Source organism: Perca fluviatilis, chromosome 2, assembly GCF_010015445.1.
Source record: "Perca fluviatilis chromosome 2, GENO_Pfluv_1.0, whole genome shotgun sequence".
Taxonomy (NCBI): domain Eukaryota; kingdom Metazoa; phylum Chordata; class Actinopteri; order Perciformes; family Percidae; genus Perca; species Perca fluviatilis.
Window position 1 is genome coordinate 13,286,769 of NC_053113.1, and position 19,482 is coordinate 13,306,250.

A 19,482-nucleotide genomic window follows, 5' to 3' on the forward strand; every position below is an offset into this window, starting at 1 on the left:
ATGGTCTCTTGACAATAACGTTTTGCTGGATTGAGTTGACAGCCAGAGACAGACATGGACACATGGAGACATACAACTAGAAGAGAGTTAATATAAGCAATACAACTTTGTTTTATTTGTGATGCTGCAAGGAAGTCGCAGATTGTTGCAAATAAAAACAACAGAGGAAAGAAAGAGAGGTGGAGAAAGTGAGATAGCAGCATCCTGTCGGGGAGCATGTCAGCACTTGTCGAGGAGGAGCAGGAGGAAGTCATCTCAACTGCCCATCAAAATAAAAGCAAGTTAACTGGACTTGAAAAGACAATTCAGGTGCATTATTGGGGAGTACAGAAAGAAGCTCAAATGAAGAATTAAACTGATACTGAAAAACATTGCAGTGTTGCAAATTAATACATGCACATATAGCAAGACAACATGTTTAGTTTATGAATGTCATATTTGGCTTTGGACATTTTATGAGTTTATATTATTTTTTTCTACAATCCAAATATTCACTATAAAACAAACAAGTGCATATGGTCTGGGCATTTTTTAATCTTTGGTATAAATGATACACAGTTAACATACATTTTATTCCTTTAAGTTTCCCATATTTCACAGTGATTTACACACAATATTATTACTGTTTGACTGTCTTAATAAATATATTTTTCATTCAACCATGTGCTGAAGCATTCATATAATTCTTCATGCATGTTTAGGCATATAATATCCTACATTTGAACTACTTTAGTTACTTTTCCACCGCTGAACACAACTGCGCAGCTAACTTTTCAACTGTTTTAACATACTACAGCACTTTAACATGCTGTACATCAACTGTTTTAACTGTTTTTAATTGTTGTTTTGTATCTGGTTTTATTCTATGTATTCTTACGCATGTCTGTATAACTGTTGTCTTTTCTTGTTGCGCTGCAAGTGGCTGGTGCAGAACAGTTTTTTTTTTCATTTTTCTTACACAAGGAACTATGACAATTAAAATGAATCTGAATACAATCTGAAGAAACTTTTTTTTTTTTTCTCCCACTGGGTTCAGTAAAGGTTGACGTGCGCTTTATTATGAAAATCCCTACCGGAAGTCGGTTGTTGCATTGACAGTCAGCAGAAGAAAACCGCTCAGACTGACTTCAGCCCGGACAGAGAAGAGCACCGACGAGAAGCTGCTCCGTACGTGATTCGGTACATCTCGCCCGTATTTTAGTTTTGATGGGTTAATCTAGCAGAAAAGCAAACTGAATATTAACTGAAACAATCCAAACCTGGAAACTGGAAATGGAATGACACATTTTCACCGGAGTGGACTTTTACATCTTGTAGATCCTTCGCCGGTTGTTTAGGCACATTTTATCCCCTCTGATGTCCACCTGCTACGGCCGGTTTCTGACCTGCAGACAGCCTCACCACGGAGCGTCAGATAGACCAAGTAAGTGCTTTATCTGTAGATTAAATTAATCTATTTTATTGCTGCTGAAGTTTAGTTCAGAATCTGACAGCTCAAACTTGCATCATCTGTCCAGCTGTGAGGGGAAAAAAAGCTTGGCTGAATGAATGTCACGCGGTACATTTCTAGTCTAAAATGATTTGCTAGTGTGTCTTTTTTTTTTAATAACAGATCTACAATATTGACCATAGCTTGGACCGGACCACTTTTGTTTTTATTGTCAGTGATCTTTCTTCGACTCTTTCGTGTTGTTTATTTAAATCTTTGCGACAAGTCCGGACTTGATCAGAACAGATCATCGGCTGAAAAAAATAAAATAAAATAAAAAATGGATAGGCCTATAAATATAGCCTAATGGTTATTAGATATTGCTTTTAGCGATTCAACTTCGGTTATTTTATCTCTTAACCCATTTTAAAAATTTTATTCGGATGTTATTTTTTAAATTCTGACCCGAAATAAACCGTTTTTTTCGTGGCAAAAAAACCATTATTTTTTTTAAATAACATTGGGCTACTTAGCCTACAAAACGTTACGTGGAGGATTTATTCACGCTGTTTTGTGCTTTGAACGATATTTATCTTTATAGCATTATATAATTAGTTGCTGTTAAAACGCAGAGAGAGACGCGTGGCTCGCCTTTCTGTGTGTGTGTGTGTGTGTGTGTGTGTGTGTGTTTGTGTGCGCGCGCGCGTGTGTGCGCGCTTCCTCGTGCTCGGGCGGCACGGATCTGTTTACAAACAAGTCTCGTGATCTCATGAATGGGACCCGCCGCCGCCCCCTGGCGTCCGCCAGAAGAATATAGGTCGGTGGGTCAAACTTGTGTGGAAAGGAAAACAATGGTGCTCAAATTAAACTGAGCTCATGTATTTTATGCCGAAAAATACTTTTTTCTACTGTGGCCAATTTGTTGTCGAGTAAACTTTTAATATATTTAATTGTTGATTTTTTTGAGTTACTTTTTTTGGATTAGTTCTTTGGCACTTGTGTTTTTAGTCCTGTGGCGAGCTGCATGGAAAGATTCACTCAGGAGGCAGAGTTACCGATTTTTCAAGCTATTTAATTGACATTGAACACCCACTCACTGCCCAGAGGGCATCAATCCCCACCCCGGGTCTCAGTCATGGTAACACCAACAAATGTAGATAAACATGAACACTAAATCAAACCACACAACACTAAAACCCAGATAACATAAATGCACACCCAGAACATGAACAGAAAATCCTTAAAACACACTTCAACTAGGACAGGAACAGCTCAGAACACAGTCCTGTGAGCCTTTGCACTCCGTCAGCGCAGAACAGTCAATATAGGGCGTTACAGTACTTACCAAACATTGGCCAATTTGTTGTCGAGTAAACATAAAATTTACTTTCTAGTGTTTTTAAATGTTTATTAGCAATGTTATTGTTACTGGATTTTATTGTAGCATATCGCTGTGTCGGTGTGTATTTACATAGGTGCGTGTCTGTGTGTGATTTAGACTACTACTGAGATGGCCCGTGCCGAGACCATCGAGAATGTCGGGGAAACTGGAGGAAGCGGAGGAAACGGCCCTCTTCCTAGCCACAGCACCTGCCGCATGGAGCTGCCTCGCCCGTTCTACAACTGGCCCGGCCTGCTCACCGCTACCAGCACCTCCACCGGCTCTGGGACTGGCACCGGTTCCAGACACCTCTACCATAACCACCACCATTTGCACCCTCTGCAGGCTCTCTACCTGTCTTACCCACTGGCTTATCGCCGCCCAGAGGGCCGTGGCGAGCCCCAGACTCACCAGCAGTTACCTGCGTTATCGCCATCACCAGAGCCTCCGCGCTCGCCACTCTGCAATCGGAGGGAAGGGAGGAGCGGAGGCGCAGTTGCACCCAGTGCCTTCTCAGGAGAGCAGTCGGGTAAGATAATGGTATTTGCCTATAATTAAAGGAAACGCAACATGAGTTTATACAAGTGGGATGATAAAAACAAAGCTTAGAGCAGGATAAAGGATCTTACATTAATAGTAAAAAGTAGGGCCTGGGTATCACCGATGATTTCTCGATTCCAATTCAAAGGTCCTGATTTGATTACATTTCCGATTCGATTAAATATTAATTAGGAATTTTCAGTTACAATACCAATTTAGCTTGGATATAAAAGAGATTCTCAGAGAACTTATGCTGTAAATTGTACTAAGCAAGAAGCAACCCTCAAATATTTCTTATAATGCACCGCCAGGTTAATGTTTACATTAAGAATTGACCCCCAAAAAGGAGGTTAGTCCACCACATCCATGGCGAAAAGGCATATATTAAAAGATCGATTTTGTGATTTTATTGATCCATATCAGATCACTAGTCCTACTAAGAAGACGTGAGTTGTAGCATGGCGTCATTAAAACCACGCGGGTTAGTTCTCCTTTTGTTTTGACAAACGGGGAAAGGGGGCAAATGTAACACCAAGCACGTCAGTAAAGATTTAGCCTGGCAGAACGAGCAACAACAGAGCCAGCATTGATTTATCAGCAGGCTGTCTGCTGTACGAATACGCTGCAGATGATAAGCAGTGGTTCTGGCGAAACCGTGGAAAAGATGTGACTCACATTTTTGCCTTTCAGACCTTCACCCTTAAATAAACATCCAAGTTATCAGTTAGCAGGGGAGTATCGGTTTATGTGCGTGCGGCGCCTGGGGCTGTGTTTCCATGACAGGAGACTGTTTGGCCAGTGTTGATGGGGGCAGGTGGAGGGATGTGTTACAACTCTTAACAGAGATGAACTTTTGGCCTTGTACCAGCAGACCACTGTGCTGCTGTATCATGAAGCTATTCAGACTATAAAAACTGCTCAAACCGGTTTTGTGCACTAGACAACGTACAATGTCTGTATATCTGTCTGTCTTGAGTTCATGAAGCGTGATGAGGGGGAGCTTACAAAAATAATAAAACACAACATACATACATAAGATAATTAAGTTCATAAGCAGACCCAAACAGAATCTGAAGATTATTATTACTATTTTTATTTATTTTTTAAATTTTCAGCGTTGATCCAGAATTAAAAAGGGCAGAATTTAGCGGATTGTTTTGTGCTTGAAGTGGAGATATGTTAACATTCAGAGTTTTTCTTGTTGTTTTTGTTTTGTCATCTGTCATCTGCAGATTCTGTGTGGCCCTGTTCATAAGAAAAGTAGTACAAATGGGAGTAGAAAAAGCTAAAAATGAACTACATTAATGAAAATGCCAACCCGAATAAGAATAAGTTGATTTGTCAACAGAGCTTGCCAGGGTGTTCTGTGAAAGCAGTTTCTCTGCTTGCTTTTTCGGCTTCTTTAGGAACAGTTAAAATACCAGTATCGGAGGACCTGAGGGCTCTTATTGGTTGATAAGGAGATACAAGTCTGAAGTGTAAGAAGGCTATATCAATAAGTCATTTATTCATGATTAGATCACAAGTACTTTGGGAACAAAATCTGTCACTCTGGATAGTAACAAAAATGTCTATGAGTTGTGAACTAATGTCTTCAGTTGTTTGTTTCTTTCCATTACAGTGATTTTGCCACAATCTCTGACAGTGAGTGATTTTCTTTTGGCTGCAGGAAGAAATCATATCCCAGTTTTTCATGTTCCGTCGAATCAGGAGCGCTTTGAGTTTAGTGAAGAGCGAGACACCTTTTATCATCATGGCCTGTGTCATGTAGAGTCGATTTAAACTTCAGTATCCTGGAGGGAAATCTGGAGGCTGCAAAAAGGGAAATTCAGGTGGCAGCAGCAGGTTTACATTTGGCACTGAGCCACCGTGTTGTGACAGATTTGTAACAATGAAAAAAGACAAGTTACTCCACCTCTTCTCCTCCTCCTCCTCCTCCTCCTCCTCCTCCTCTCAGCTGCAGGTCAGCTGTGCATCTCGGGCATGTTCAGACTTGTCCTCTGCAGTCTGACTGCAGCAGAGAAACAATCTGCTGCATTTCCTCCTGCTCTGAGCCCTCAGCGAAACAGCACAAAGTCAAGTCAGTCAGTCAGTCATACTTAGTTAATCCACAAGAGGTATAATTGGCCATTCAGTCAGGCTACAGATTTCTCAGCTCACTTGTGAGCCATTTATTTAGTCAGGTATTTAAGCTCTCTGGTTTAGTTTGTCAGACTTATCAGTCAGTCTTATTTATTGTATTTGACTCTATTGTGAAGCACTTTGTGATTTGTGTCTGTGAAAAGTGCTTTATAATTAAACTTACATACTTACTAACTTACTTACTAGTTAATCAGTTAGTCAGATACTTGGGATAATCCACGAGTCTCCTAATTAATCAGTTAGATACTGTAATTAGCCAGTTAGTTAATTTATTTGTCATTTACTAATCAGGCACTGAATAATTTAATGTTGGTAATCAACGTTACTTTCTTCAAGATAATCTGGTGCCAGTTCACCTCTTTGGCGCTGCCGAGGTGCACTTAAGCAAGGCCTCCAACCCCCAACAGTTTGGGGGGGGCTGTCTATGGGCAGCCCCCTCGCTCTGACGTCTCTCCATTCAACAATAATAATATTAAACTTTATTAATGTAGACCTTTTCAAAACAAAGTTACAGCATGCATAACAACACAAAATAAAATGGCGGACAAGCAATGATACATTTAATGCATGTGTATAGTTCCTGCTTGCATGTGTGTTTGCTTGTCGATTAGTCAGTTAGTTGGTTGTATAGGTCTGCAACTAACGATTATTTTCATTGTTGATTAATCTGTCGATTATTTTCTGGATTAATCGATGAGTTCAGAATAAATGGTGAAGAATGTAGATCAGTGTTCCCCAAAGCCCAAGACGACGTCCTCAAATGTCTCGTTTTGTCCACAACTCCAAGATATTCAGTGTACTAGAGGAGAGAAGAAACTACAACATATTCACATTTAACAAGCTGACATCAGAATTTTTTTTTACTTTTTTCATAAAAAAATGACTCCGATTATTAAAAATAGTTGGCGATTAATTTAATAGTTGACAACTAATCGATTAATCTTTACCAGCTCGACACTGGTATTGTTGGTCTTTAGGTTATTTGTTGAGTCAATCAGTCAGTTAATTAGTCAGTTTGTTGGTAAAGTAACAACATTAAGTAAAGTTCCAGCTCACCATTAAGCTTTTATCAGGATTAGTCTGTTTTGATTTTTAATGCCGCCCCTCCACCCGGCAACCAAGTCACCCTCCGGTCTCTCCTGCCTCCCATTTCTAACTGGTCACAGGATCTCTCTCTGGTCACCTTGTCAGTCTGTCAGCCTATCAAACAGACAGGTTTACCCCCAGCCTCGCCCCCTTTCTCCCTCCACCCTATCACAGCTCAGCCCCCTACTCTGTCAGCCAATCGCATAGAGACGTCTCCAAGAGTGCTGCCTTAGAGTTACCTTGGCAACAAGCCAGGGTTTTCCCGTTTGTTGTTTCTTTCTACCGCTCTCTCTTTTTTCTCTCCGTCTCTGTCTAGTCACCTGCATCTTTAAAGGATCAGTTGTAATCCTCCTAGCAAGGCAGATGCTGTGGTTGCCAGGGGTGCCCGTTTCTGTGGCAACTATATAGTTGTGGTTGCCACAGGCGCTCCGCTCCGTGATGGAGACGGATCATTTCACAGGAAAGCTGTGGACAAAGTCAGAAACAAGTGACATAGAAAGGTTAGAACATGTTATCTAATCATCTTAAAGAGAAGTCGTAGTCAAAAGTACACAATGCCAAAGACATTGAAATTGAATTCAATATAATTAAACACTTTTAAATGTTGGATGGATAATCCAACAAGAGAAATAACAAGAGAAAATTATTTTTTTTAAATAAAATTCTGTGCCATTAAATAACATTTGGGAAGTACTTTTAAATGTGTGTTGTTGTTTCTTGTAAAAACAATAAAATAAATAAGAAATGAAAAAATGCAGAAAGACGAAATAGAAGAAGTTTGCTGTGGTTTAGTTGAATATTTTAGTGGTTTAGTGGTGCTGATGCTTACACTACTTCTACATTATAAAATAGGGTGTAACTGATTTAAAGAAGCTGATTTTCTTAAGCAAGAAAAATATCAAAATAAGAAAGTGAGTACACATAAATAAATAAGAAACAAATGAATACTTTTTAGAAAAAGTTTTAAAACACACCAGCTCTCATGAAAATCACAATATCTCTGATTGCTTTAGGCCTGTTTGTCACACTAAAGTGACCAGACAGAAGGTACAGGTATCTGTTTAGGAAAAAAAAAAAGTCTGTACACAACACACACACACACACACACACACACACACACACACACACACACACACACACACACACACACAGTTCCTCTCAATACCAGACTTATTAAGCAGATTAAGAGATTACTCTCCAAAGTTCCATGAAGAGGATGAAGTCACCCCATCAGGCTCCTTAAGAAATATTGTGTGGCCAGAGAGAACTAAACAACCCCAGTCACTATTTTTGGTATATTTTTAATATCTATGTCTAAAGGTCAATGTTTTTTTGCAGATCAAGAAGATTCACTTACTGTTCTTTCTGCATCAAATATGTTAAACTTTAAAGTTACTCTCCACTTTATGCAAGTAAAAACATGCATGTGCACACATACACACAACACACAAACCACACACACACACAAACCACACACACACACACACACACACATATTTAACCTTTACGGTTATCTATCTCTGTATATTAAGGTTCTTTATTGGTCATTGTTGGTTATAAACAGTGACGGCCTGAAAGCAGGGTTTCCGCGGGGTCTAAAAAAGGCTAAAATTAATTCTCTGAAGTATTGTGTTCTAGGTCTTAAATAATTTTAAACAGGTCTTAATTTTCCTACGCTAATGTAACGCTACCTTTAATGCTCATTGAAATGTCCCTGCAGCACGTTAGAATGTTTTTTTATTAATTCTGTGGTGTTGTAGTTCTTTCTGTCGCTAGTCCAAATATAATTTGCTGAATTATGACTACAAATGAGACCAACATGCAACTTATATTGCGGCCAATCTAGACACCAGTCCTTTAATGCCAATGAGGTAATCAGGGAAATGTTTCAGACAACATTTCCAGGAATCTGACATCTGACTTTTTTTTTTTATGTTGTGATATAGGTCTTAAATTTCATTCATAATGGTCTTAAAATGTCTTAAAAAGTCCTAAATTTGACTTGGTGAAACCTGTAGAAACCCTGGAAAGTGACTGAGGATTTTTGGGAAGTCTGTGTATGATGTTGTGTGTGTTTTTGATTTGTGTAAGGTATCTGTTGCTTGGCAGCCTGGTCTGTACAGCCTGCCTATGTGTTACTATATGCGCACAGATCCCTCCACCTTCAACTGTCTACATTAATTCAATTCAATTTTATTTATAGTATCATATCATAACAAGTGTTATCTCAGGACACTTTACAGATGGAGTAGGTCTAGACCACACTCTATAATTTACAAAGACCCAACAATTCCAGTGATTCCCCCAAGAGCAAGCATTTAGTGAAACAGTGGACAATGGAACTATGACTAGAAATAGTAGTTCATGGCGTAGCAGGGCACTGCAGGATGTTACAGGGTGTAGCAGGGCATAACAGGACATAGCAGGGCACTGCAGGGCATAACAGGACATAGCAGGGCACTGCAGGGCATAGTAGGATGTAGCAGGGCACTGCAGGGCATAGTAGGACATAGCAGGGCATAGTAGGATGTAGCAGGGCACTGCAGGGCATAGTAGGACATAGCAGGGCATAGTAGGGCGTAGCAGGGCATAGTAGGACGTAGCAGGGCACAGCAGGGCATAGTAGGACGTAGCAGGGCATAGTAGGACGTAGCAGGGCATTGCAGGGCATAGTAGGACATAGCAGGGCATAACAGGACGTAGCAGGGCACTGCAGGGCATAGTAGGACATAGCAGGGCACTGCAGGGCATAACAGGATGTAGCAGGGCACTGCAGGGCATAGTAGGACATAGCAGGGCACTGCAGGGCATAACAGGATGTAGCAGGGCACTGCAGGGCATAACAGGATGTAGCAGGGCACTGCAGGGCATAGCAGGACATAGCAGGGCACTGCAGGGCATAACAGGATGTAGCAGGGCACTGCAGGGCATAACAGGATGTAGCAGGGCACTGCAGGGCATAGTAGAACGTAGCAGGGCACATTAGTGTGTAAGGAGGCTATTAATGCTTGTTGAGATTAAGCATCACCAGAGGCTCTGTCTCTGGCTCTTCTGCATGCTTTGTATAACCAGTATATTCCTCACTACATGAAGTATAAATGCGTCTCACTCAGAGCATGAAATGTGGAAAAAGCATACACTGCTGAGCCCAAGAGTCTACTGCTCTCTGGGAACCCCCCCCTCCCCCTCTCCCTCTGACTCGTAGCAGATAGCAAAGAACCATGCTCTTCATACCATACTAGGGGCAGAAGATAGCAGAGAGAGTGATGAGTATGATTTATGCCAAACAAAAGTTGGATCAGGAAGAAATAGTCACACTACAGAAGATCAGGTGCAGCCTGAGGAGGGAGACACAAAGGGTATGAAAACGTGCCACAGAAGCTGTTTTTTAGTTCTGTGTGATGTGAACTTGTTTGCTTCATAAACTGAATAAAACAACTCTTAGCAGCACCGATCTCTGCTTAACTTTGGTGAATGTTTGGGACTCCTTGCTGTCTACCTTTTTGCTGAAAAGTGTGGAGGAGAGGGTTTCAGACTTTTCCACCCAGCTCAGGTTTTATCTTTTATTTGACAATGTCTTCTCAAGAGAGAACCAGAGAGCCAGAGCACAAGGGAAAACAATAGTAAAATAAAATGGGGAGAAATGCGGGTTTCTTTTTTCTTTGTTAGTATCTTATTTTCTGAATTAATTTCGCCATTTTATGCTGCAGAATCGTACAGAGAGGAACGCCAGGAGGCCTCCAGCCGGCAGGGACCTCTGCCAGACCTGCTGCCCCAGAATGAGCACCCATCCTGGGCTTCCCCACATCACAGAGCCCCCAGAGGAGAGGCAGTGCAGGACCTGGAGGTCAGGAGAGTGGCCAACCAGCTGAGGGCCATTGGAGATGAATTTAACGCCACAGTCCTCCTCAGAGCGGTAAGACGAGAGACAGGGCTTTTTTTTAATTTATTTTTATTTTTTAAATTTTATTTTTTAAATTTTATTTTAACTTTTTAAAACTTTTACAAAAAATAGAAAAAAACCTACATACAAGATGGGTATACAGCTTCTGACATTGTTACATGAAGTAATTGAAGTAATAAAAAAAGACAGAGGCTATATGAGAATGCATACAATAACCAAAGTAGTCCAGTGCTTCCTGTCTCAGGATACCGTCAGGAGTATAAATAGAAAACATAACAAAAAGAACAAACACACACACTCGCACAAAAAAAAAAAAGCCCAGAGAAGAAAATCAAACCCTCAGTCAGTGCCGAAAAAAATACGAAAAAAAATAAAACCATACAAATACATAAAAGGCAAGGCCAGGCAAGGCAGCTTTATTTGTATAGCACATTTCAGCAACAGGGCAATTCAAAGTGCTTTACATAAAACATTAAAGAGCAGTTAGAAAACAATTTTAAACAATTTTAAAACATTAATAAACAAATTAAAACAAGAATAAAATTGATAGTGCAGTATAAGAATAAAAGTTACAGTGCAGTATAAGAAATTAAAGTTAATAAAATAGATTATTTAAGGAAAAGTAACATCAAAAAGATAGGTCTTTAGCTTAGATTTAAAAGAACTGAGAGTTGCAGCGGACCTGCAGGTTTCTGGGAGTTTGTTCCAGATATGTGGAGCATAAAAACTGAACGCTGCTTCCCCCTGTTTAGTTCTGACTCTGGGGACAACAAGTAGACCTGTCCCAGACGACCTGAGAGGTCTGGGTGGGTCATAGTGTAACAGATCAGAAATGTATTTTGGCCCTAAACCGTTTAGTGATTTATAAACCAGTAAAAGTATTTTGAAATCAATTCTTTGAGGCACTGGAAGCCAGTGTAAAGACTTCAGTACTGGAGTGATGTGATCCACTTTCCTGGTTTTAGTGAGGACTCGAGCAGCAGCGTTCTGAATCAGCTGCAGCTGTCTGATTGATTTTTAGGGAGACCTGTAAAGACACCGTTACAGTAGTCAAGTCTACTGAAGATAAAAGCATGGACAAGTTTTTCCAGATCTTGCTGAGACATAAGTCCTTTAACCCTTGATATATTTTTAAGGTGATAATATGCTGATTTTTTAATTATGTTAATGTGGGCGTGTAAAAATTTAGGTCTGAGTCCATGACTACACCAAGATTTCTGGCTTTGTCTGTTGTTTTTAACATTTTCGTTTGAAGCTGAGCTGACTTTCAATCGTTCCTCTTTTGCTCAAAAACAACCACCTCCATTTTTTCTTCATTTAATTTAAGAAAGTTCTGGCACATCCAATCATTAATTTGTTCAATGCACATATTTAATTGTTGTATTGGGCTATAGTTCCCTGGCGATAAGGTTATGTAAATTTGTGTGTCATCTGCATAACTATGGTAACTTATTTTGTTGTTTTCCATAATCTGAGCCAGTGGAAGCATGTAGATGTTGAACAGAAGAGGCCCCAGAACTGAGCCTTGGGGGAACTCCGCGACGTCATGTTTGTATGCTCAGATGTATAATTACCTACAGACACAAAGTAGTCCCTATTCTTTAAATAGGACTCAAACCACTTTAGTACTGAGCCAGAAAGACCAACCCAGTTTTCCAATCGGTCAAGCAATATGTCATGGTCTACTGTATCAAATGCAGCACTAAGATCAAGTAATACTAAGACTGAAATTTTGCCACTATCTGTGTTTAAGTGGATGTCATTAAAGACTTTAACAAGAGCCGTCTCAGTGCTGTGGTGTGGTCGAAAACCTGGCTGGAAGGCATCAAAACTGTTGTTTAGCAATAAGAAAAGGTTGAGTTGTTGAAAACCACTTTTTCTATGATTTTACTTAAAAAGGGAAGGTTTGATATTGGCCTATAGTTGCTCATTAGTGTCGTGTCTAGATTGTTCTTTTTAGGAGTGGCTTGATGACTGCAGTTTTCAGGGCCTGTGGAAAGATACCTGAGAGCAGAGATGTGTTTACAATCTGTAGAAGATCAGAAGCTAAACACTTGGAAACATTTTTGAAAACACCCGTTGGTAGAATATCAAGGCAACAGGAGGAGGTTTTCAGATGTTGTATAATGTCCTCCAGGTTTTAAGGTTGATCGTATGAAATTGTGTCATGTTGGAATTTGTTTTTGCGTGCATACTGTGACAACACATATCCTGTACTTGATATGGAGGCACTGACTGTTTGTCTAATTTTCTGAATTTTGTCTGTGAAGAAGGAGGCAAAGTCGTTGCAAGCCTTGGTAGACAACAGTTCAGATGCTACCGGTACTGGAGGGTTTGTTAATCTATCAACAGTAGCAAACAAAGCCCGTGAATTATTATTGTTTCTGGCGATAATGTCAGAGAAAAAGGACCGTCTTGCATTTCTTAGTTCCAGATTATATAAAAGCCTGTTTCATACGTTGCTCATTTAGGTCTCATCAAGTAAAAAGTAAAGTGGCTTCCACGCTTTCTCATAATAGTTTGGTGCATCCCCTCTACTAAGGCGAATCTGTTCCATCCTAGAAACCCAAACCATTTCGTTGAGCCACCTCTTAAAGCAAGGAGATGATGGAGACTTCCAGTTGAGTAAAATCATTTTCTTGGCCACTACCATGCCTGTTTTGAGAGCCTGCTTACATTGGGAAGGGAGGGTCGATGTCCTTTCAGAGGAGCCAAAGATTGCCAGGTTACAGTCTGGTTGAATTTTCATTTTATACTGCTTAGAGAACCAATTAAATATGTCACTCCAAAAGTTGTCCAGTACTGGGCAGTACCAGAATAAATGTGAAAGTGAGCCTTTGGCTACGCCACATCTATCACACATGGGAGACACTGAATCAAATATTCTATTAAGTTTAGTTTTGGAATAATGCAGTCTATGTATGACTTTAAATTGAATTAACCGATATCTAGAGTTCATAGAGCACTTCTGTATACCGGACGGGCCCTCCTTCCATAATTCCTCTGACAGTGGGACTCCCAGTTCTTTTGCCCATGCCTCCCTGAGATGACTGGTACCTGCTGGTGTCTCAAAGGGTAAATAAAGTGATAAAGGGGGAAATCAAGTGTTTAGAGTTTGGTTGTAAGAGAAGTGTATCATAAAAATTATAATTGTGTGCTCTATTTGGGAAATTAAGGGACAGGGCTTTGATGTGTTTAGTTACAAAGCGGTTTTGCCGCCTATCATGAGTAGGCGGCTTAAACATTTCCTTAGTCAGGGACCGTCCTAGTGGACTGTTACATATATCGTCAATAAACTGAATTTTTTTTATTATCCAATTGTAAACAACATCAGTCTCATTGCAGTGAACCTACAGTTTGTTTGAATGTATGTCTGATCTATTGTGTACAGTGTTTTCTGTGTCTGTAAATGCAGCACAGTCACATTGATTTTTCTTTTTTTTTTTTTTTTTTTTTTTTTTTTCTCTCTCTCTCTCTCTCACACACACTGTTGTGTGTTCTTGCATGGATGAGCATGTCATTGTGTGTGTGTGTGAGGCATTAGTGAAGACAGATCAATACTTGCGTTTGTGAGTTAATCAATGTCATCTATGAGCCTGTTTTTCTCTCATTTCTCAAATTACAGTCGCACTAAAGAGTCTTTCTGCCTCCCCCCTCTCCTTTCCCTCTTTGCCTCTCTTTCCTTCTTCTTTTCTCCACCAAAAATGACAGAAATTAGAATACTTTTTTTGGAAACGTTATTACATAAACTATCCTCTATATTCCTTTCTTCCTATTGTCCTCCCTCATCCAATTTCACTCTCATTTCTCTCTCTCTTTTTCATTTTACACTGTTTCCTTCCTCGCCACTTTTGCTCCACTCTTTATCATTCTCAATATGGATTTTATAACTTTATTAGTATAATAGTTTGTCAGAAACAGCAGTGTGAAAAGAAAACCGTGTCCATAAAGAACTAAAAACAACAAATGACTTCTACATTCAAACAATACGGACAGAATAAATGAGTTTTTGTCTTCACTGCTGTCTGTTTCCTTTTATTGTTATGTCTTTATCTCACCCCTTCCTCTCTCCCTCCCTCCCTCTGTACTCTAGATCGCGTGAGGAGTTGGCAGCAGCTCTTCACCTCCCCCACCACACACACACACACACACACACACCTCCCCACTGCTCTCTCTCTCTCCCTCGCCATCCCGCCTTATGCACATAAACAAAGCTGACGTCACCTAGTCTTGACTCACCCTTAGACACGTCTGTGTGTGTGTGTGTGTGTGTGTGTGTGTGTGTGTGTGTGTGTGTGTGTGTGTGTGTGTGTGTGTGTGTGTGTGTGTGTGTGTGTGTGTGACAAAGACAGATATTTTTTTCTCGAGGGGAAATTGGGGAAATCGTGTGTGCTGTTTACAACCCAGCTGGGCCAAAAAAGCCCAGTCAGACACTTTTTCTTAAGCAGTTTGAAACAAAAGGAATGAGGGAATGAGGGATGGAGGGAGGGATGGATAACCACATGCACAAGGTTCAGGCAGATTAGAGTAGCATCTTTAACACAGATACACACTTGTTTATCATCTTGTTCAAGCTTGTTTCTCTCTTTCTCTACCACTACATCCTTCTCCTTTTCACCCCTCACCCCAAAAATGACATAATCTTTCTTCCATCTTTGCGAGAAAGCGAAAAATCAGCTTCAAGGATTTTTTTTCTGTCCAGCCAGGTAGTCATGATCTTGTTTTCAAATTATCCTTTTTTTTTTAAACATTTGGCACGTGTGTTCAGAAATGCTGCAGCGGCTCAGACAGCTGTAAATTATCATCTGATGCACTTTGAGAATAATAACAGTCAAACTTATTTAAACACTAAAAGGATCCAACATCTTGGTAGATATCCAAGTTCACTTTTGAAAAACGGATTTTGAACTGTTTCTCCTAGCTGCTGCTTCACATGCCAACAGGGACAAAAGGGAACAACATTGACTTGCATGAAGTTGCAATTATGTGATTAAGTCCATCATGTTTTATGAGCTGTTTGTAGGCCGTGCTAATAAATGCACATTTTTTTTAACATCTTGGCTCGCCTAAAAAGGTCAGCTATTGAATAATCCAACATGTTTTGTTCGGACTAGTCTGACTCATCAGATGTAAACTGTATAAAACGATCGTCTTGGGCGGTGCTAAGCCCTGGATGCAGCGACGGTGCCCCTGCAAACTAGCGTCGGGAGGGAACTTGTTTTGGCAGACTATTTGCACGTGGGGAGGCGAGCCCTGGCATTAAAATGGCTAAATCCCCACAAAAGATATATTATACATTCTTTGTTTATCTTTACAACCATTCACCGAGCGAACCAAGCAGGCCTGCCTTTTTGCATGGACCAAATCTTCGCCAAACGTGCAGCGCGTAAGCTGCTAGCCTGGAGGGTGTTAATGTTGTTTCCCGTAGCGAAGGGGAGTTTGAAAACGGTAACACTCAGATAGCTGAAGGGGAGGACAATGCAACACAAAATACGCAGCCAATGGCACTGATTGGTTTAAAGAACTAGAAACAAGCCAGAGCATCCCCCCCCCACCCCCATATAGTAGAATGATAACGGGACATGAAATGGACTAACGTCTCTTTCTGTCTTTCTCTCTCACAGCACGCCGCCCCCCACTGGCAGGACTGGAGAGACGCTTGCCGAGGACTCCTCAACTTCATCGCCCAGACTCTCAGCACTCTCTACAGGCTCACTTAGAGAGACGGAGAGCCGCCTCACCTGCGCGTAACCGGATACCTTGGCGACTTTATACATTCAGGACTTGGCCACGGACCATCGGACTGTGGCTAGTGAACGGAAAACAACCCCGCCTGGTTGCTGCACTGAACCCGGAGGATTCAAAAGAAAAAAATCTGGAACAAAGAATTAAGTGAGGACTAGATCAGCAGCTGGAGGTGTCGGCGCCGCCTGTGGGCTGGATCGGGGAGCTACCTGTGGAAACTGGACCCTGCCTGTCTGTCTGCCTGTCTGTCTGCCTGAAAGTCCCGTCCGTCCTTCAGTCGGTCTGCTGGTACAGACTGCAGCTGACGGACCGACGGTCGCTTTCCTACCTGTATATTTTGTAAAAACCACTTGCTTTCGCTGTCTTTGTCTCGGGGCTTGTCTCTCAGTCAGTGTGTGTGTATGTGTGTGTGTGTGTGTGTGTGTGTGCACATGGCAGACGTGGGTCAGATGAACATGTCGTATATCGTTAGATATCAGTGCAAAAAAAGCTTTCATCCATTTTGGAAAATCGCCTACAGATATTTCAGAATTGGGCTTTCAAAACCACAGATGAGTCTGATTGTAAGTGACCTGTTTTTGGAAGTGAAGGTCTTCATTATCTTGTGGAGCTTTTTCATTTAGCTTTAACATCAGCCACCATTTTTCTGGAGGCAATTTTTGAAATAGATGATATCTCTTTAATTCTTCCCTTTGATGATGCAAAAAACAAAAAACAAAAAAAAAACTTGATTTTGATTTGACCCCCATCTGACGTGTGTGTATTACTGTTGTGTCTTTATTTTGCCCCTTAATTCTTATAAACTGTGAAACTGGAGTCTGTGCGTTTTGCATCGCAGGGGACAAAAAAAGTCGGGTGTTATTCCACAGAGGGAACCTCTCTCCCAATCTGAGACTCCTTCACTTCATCATACAACGTGCCTTTCTGCTCAGTGCTCCGTTGAGTCCTAATCTCCAAAAACTAGGACAATCACCCACACACACACACACACACACACTTCAAGTGCTTTGTTTGCAAGTGGTATTTGCATTAGCAAATGCTCCAGCGTCAGCACGGTTTAAGGTCCTTTAAGGACAGAAATTGAAAAAAGGAAATTATTATAAATTATAAAAATGAGAAATGAGTGAGAACGGAGAAATGAGAGTGAAATTGGATGAAGGAGGACTGATAATAATTCTAAATTACATAGCTTAATCTCCGCCACACATTTTGCCATTGTACATTCCCCCCGTTCGTACTGCCAGTGTTGGGAGCTGGCAGCGTCTCACCCGCCCGCCTGTGTCGACAGTGTTTAGAGTTACTTGACTGCTTGTAAATATTCTTTTGGAAGATGAATCTGATCTAATTCAAATTGTTTTTGATGGACTTTAAAAGTACTTATGAAAGCGAGAGAGTTCACTGTGTTTGGGAGATCTTTTTTTGTTTTTCTGAGCAGCCATTGGCGACAGTAGAGCGGGTTTGAATTTAAATCCAGTGGATTTGAGATGGTATTCAATGAGTTAAAGAAAAATATATAATTCGGATTTTTCTGATTGTTGAAAAGTATTTCATGATGTTTTGTAAAAAGAAATTACCCTTTCGATTATTTTCACTGTAGTAGGAGAATATGTTCAATTGCTCATATTAAGAGCAATATTTATCTTTGGAATGTAGCCTGAATCTGTAGCTTTTTTTTTACGTTAATGTATTATTTATTTTTGTCTTACATTCCTGATCAAAACTATGAATTAAGCTGTACTTGATTTGCAACTGTTAAAACAGAGATTTGATTTAAACAAAATGGGAGCTAAAGCTGTTAAAATACACATTGGAAGTGGATACATCAGTTTGAAAAGCAGAACAAACAAAGCAAAATTAAAATGTCAGCCTAGAAATTGGTACCTTTTTTTTCCCATGTGCTTGAGATAAAAAAAAAAATCTATCATTTAAAACGGTACTATGTTTTAAAGCAATGCTCATAATATTATTTACAACGTTTCTGGCCTCACTCACATCTTGTTTTTGGGGAAACAAGATGTGAGTGTATAACAGGAAGCCACAAACCTCTCCAGACACCAAAAGTGAAGTATTGGCTTTCCATGTGTATATCAGATGCAAAAGTACCCAAATTCCCCTATTATTATACTCTTTAAAGCACAAAGAAGAAAAAAATCTGACAGTTAGCAATACTCTAAACTAAACTGTAAGTCCCGGTCATTGAAAATCAACAGGGTATTTCGGATGCAAATTGAATTCCAAACTGTTTGCTACTGGTGCTAAACACGCTTAAAGTCATGTACTGTAACGTACTTTTGATTAAAGTGACCACTTGGTGGAGCATTAAAATTTTATTTCAGGAAATATTTGACTGAAACATGGACACTTGCTGATCTATTCCACTTAAAATGCCTCAAACATTCAACAGGGATTGGCTGTTTTATGTTCCCACTCTCACTTGGCCTTAGCCACACTGTTTTATGTGTTTGTAGCAGGGCTTTTTTCTTTTTGCATTTCTGAAAGCCTTGATGTATAAAGTCCTAATAATACCTGCAGACGTTCAGCTAACATGACGCTTACAGAGTACAAACTACGCTAGCAGCAGTAGACACTTGTTAACTGCTTGCATATTCATATTTTAAGATCAGTTTGCTAGCAGTGCTTTTAGCCATGCTTGCTGTCATCGCATAGTAATGTTATGTGGCCCTGGTTCAGGGCTCGCCTCCCTCCCACCAACGATGCTCAGTGTCAGTCACATGCAGTTGCTGTTTGTCAACTTTTTTCTATTGTCAACTTTCTACATGAATTTTGTACTTTTTTTTCTTCTATTTTATACAATAAAGATAAGGAGAACTACATTCACTTGTTTGGTGTTTAATGTCTAACATTAGATGCAGTAGATGTAGTGTGTGTTGTATGAATGTAAGACTAAATAAATTACATGATATATTTGTGTACCTATGTTATTAGAACTAGTATTTAACTTTTGTTTGATCAAATATAAAACCATTAACAATTAAAGCTAGTTATTGTGCATAAACCTAACCAAACTGAGACTGTTTCTCAACGTTAACGTTTTCTGGTTAGATATGAGGTCGTATTTCCTGCCACCACTAGGGGCGTTAATTTATGAAACGCTCCCGTGGGTGGGTCGCATTAGAGCACGGGTCAAACTCAAGGCCCGAGGGCCAAATACGGCCCCTCGCAGATTTTGATCCGGCCCACTTAGGTTCACGATAAATTTTGGCCCATCTAGTTTTTGTTGCCTTTAATGAACTT

At 40.3% G+C, this 19,482-nt stretch overlaps 1 protein-coding gene across 1 annotated transcript; it reads left to right on the top strand.

The window, feature by feature from the left end:
* The first annotated feature begins 1,110 nt into the window (after positions 1-1,110).
* bbc3 (BCL2 binding component 3) lies at positions 1,111-19,061 on the top strand. Its single transcript, XM_039785781.1, has 4 exons — positions 1,111-1,423; positions 2,928-3,339; positions 10,289-10,494; positions 16,107-19,061. Exons 2-4 carry the CDS (start codon positions 2,940-2,942, stop codon positions 16,200-16,202), a joined length of 702 nt encoding a protein of 233 aa, XP_039641715.1. The 5' UTR covers positions 1,111-1,423; positions 2,928-2,939; the 3' UTR covers positions 16,203-19,061.
* The last annotated feature ends 421 nt before the right edge of the window (positions 19,062-19,482 follow it).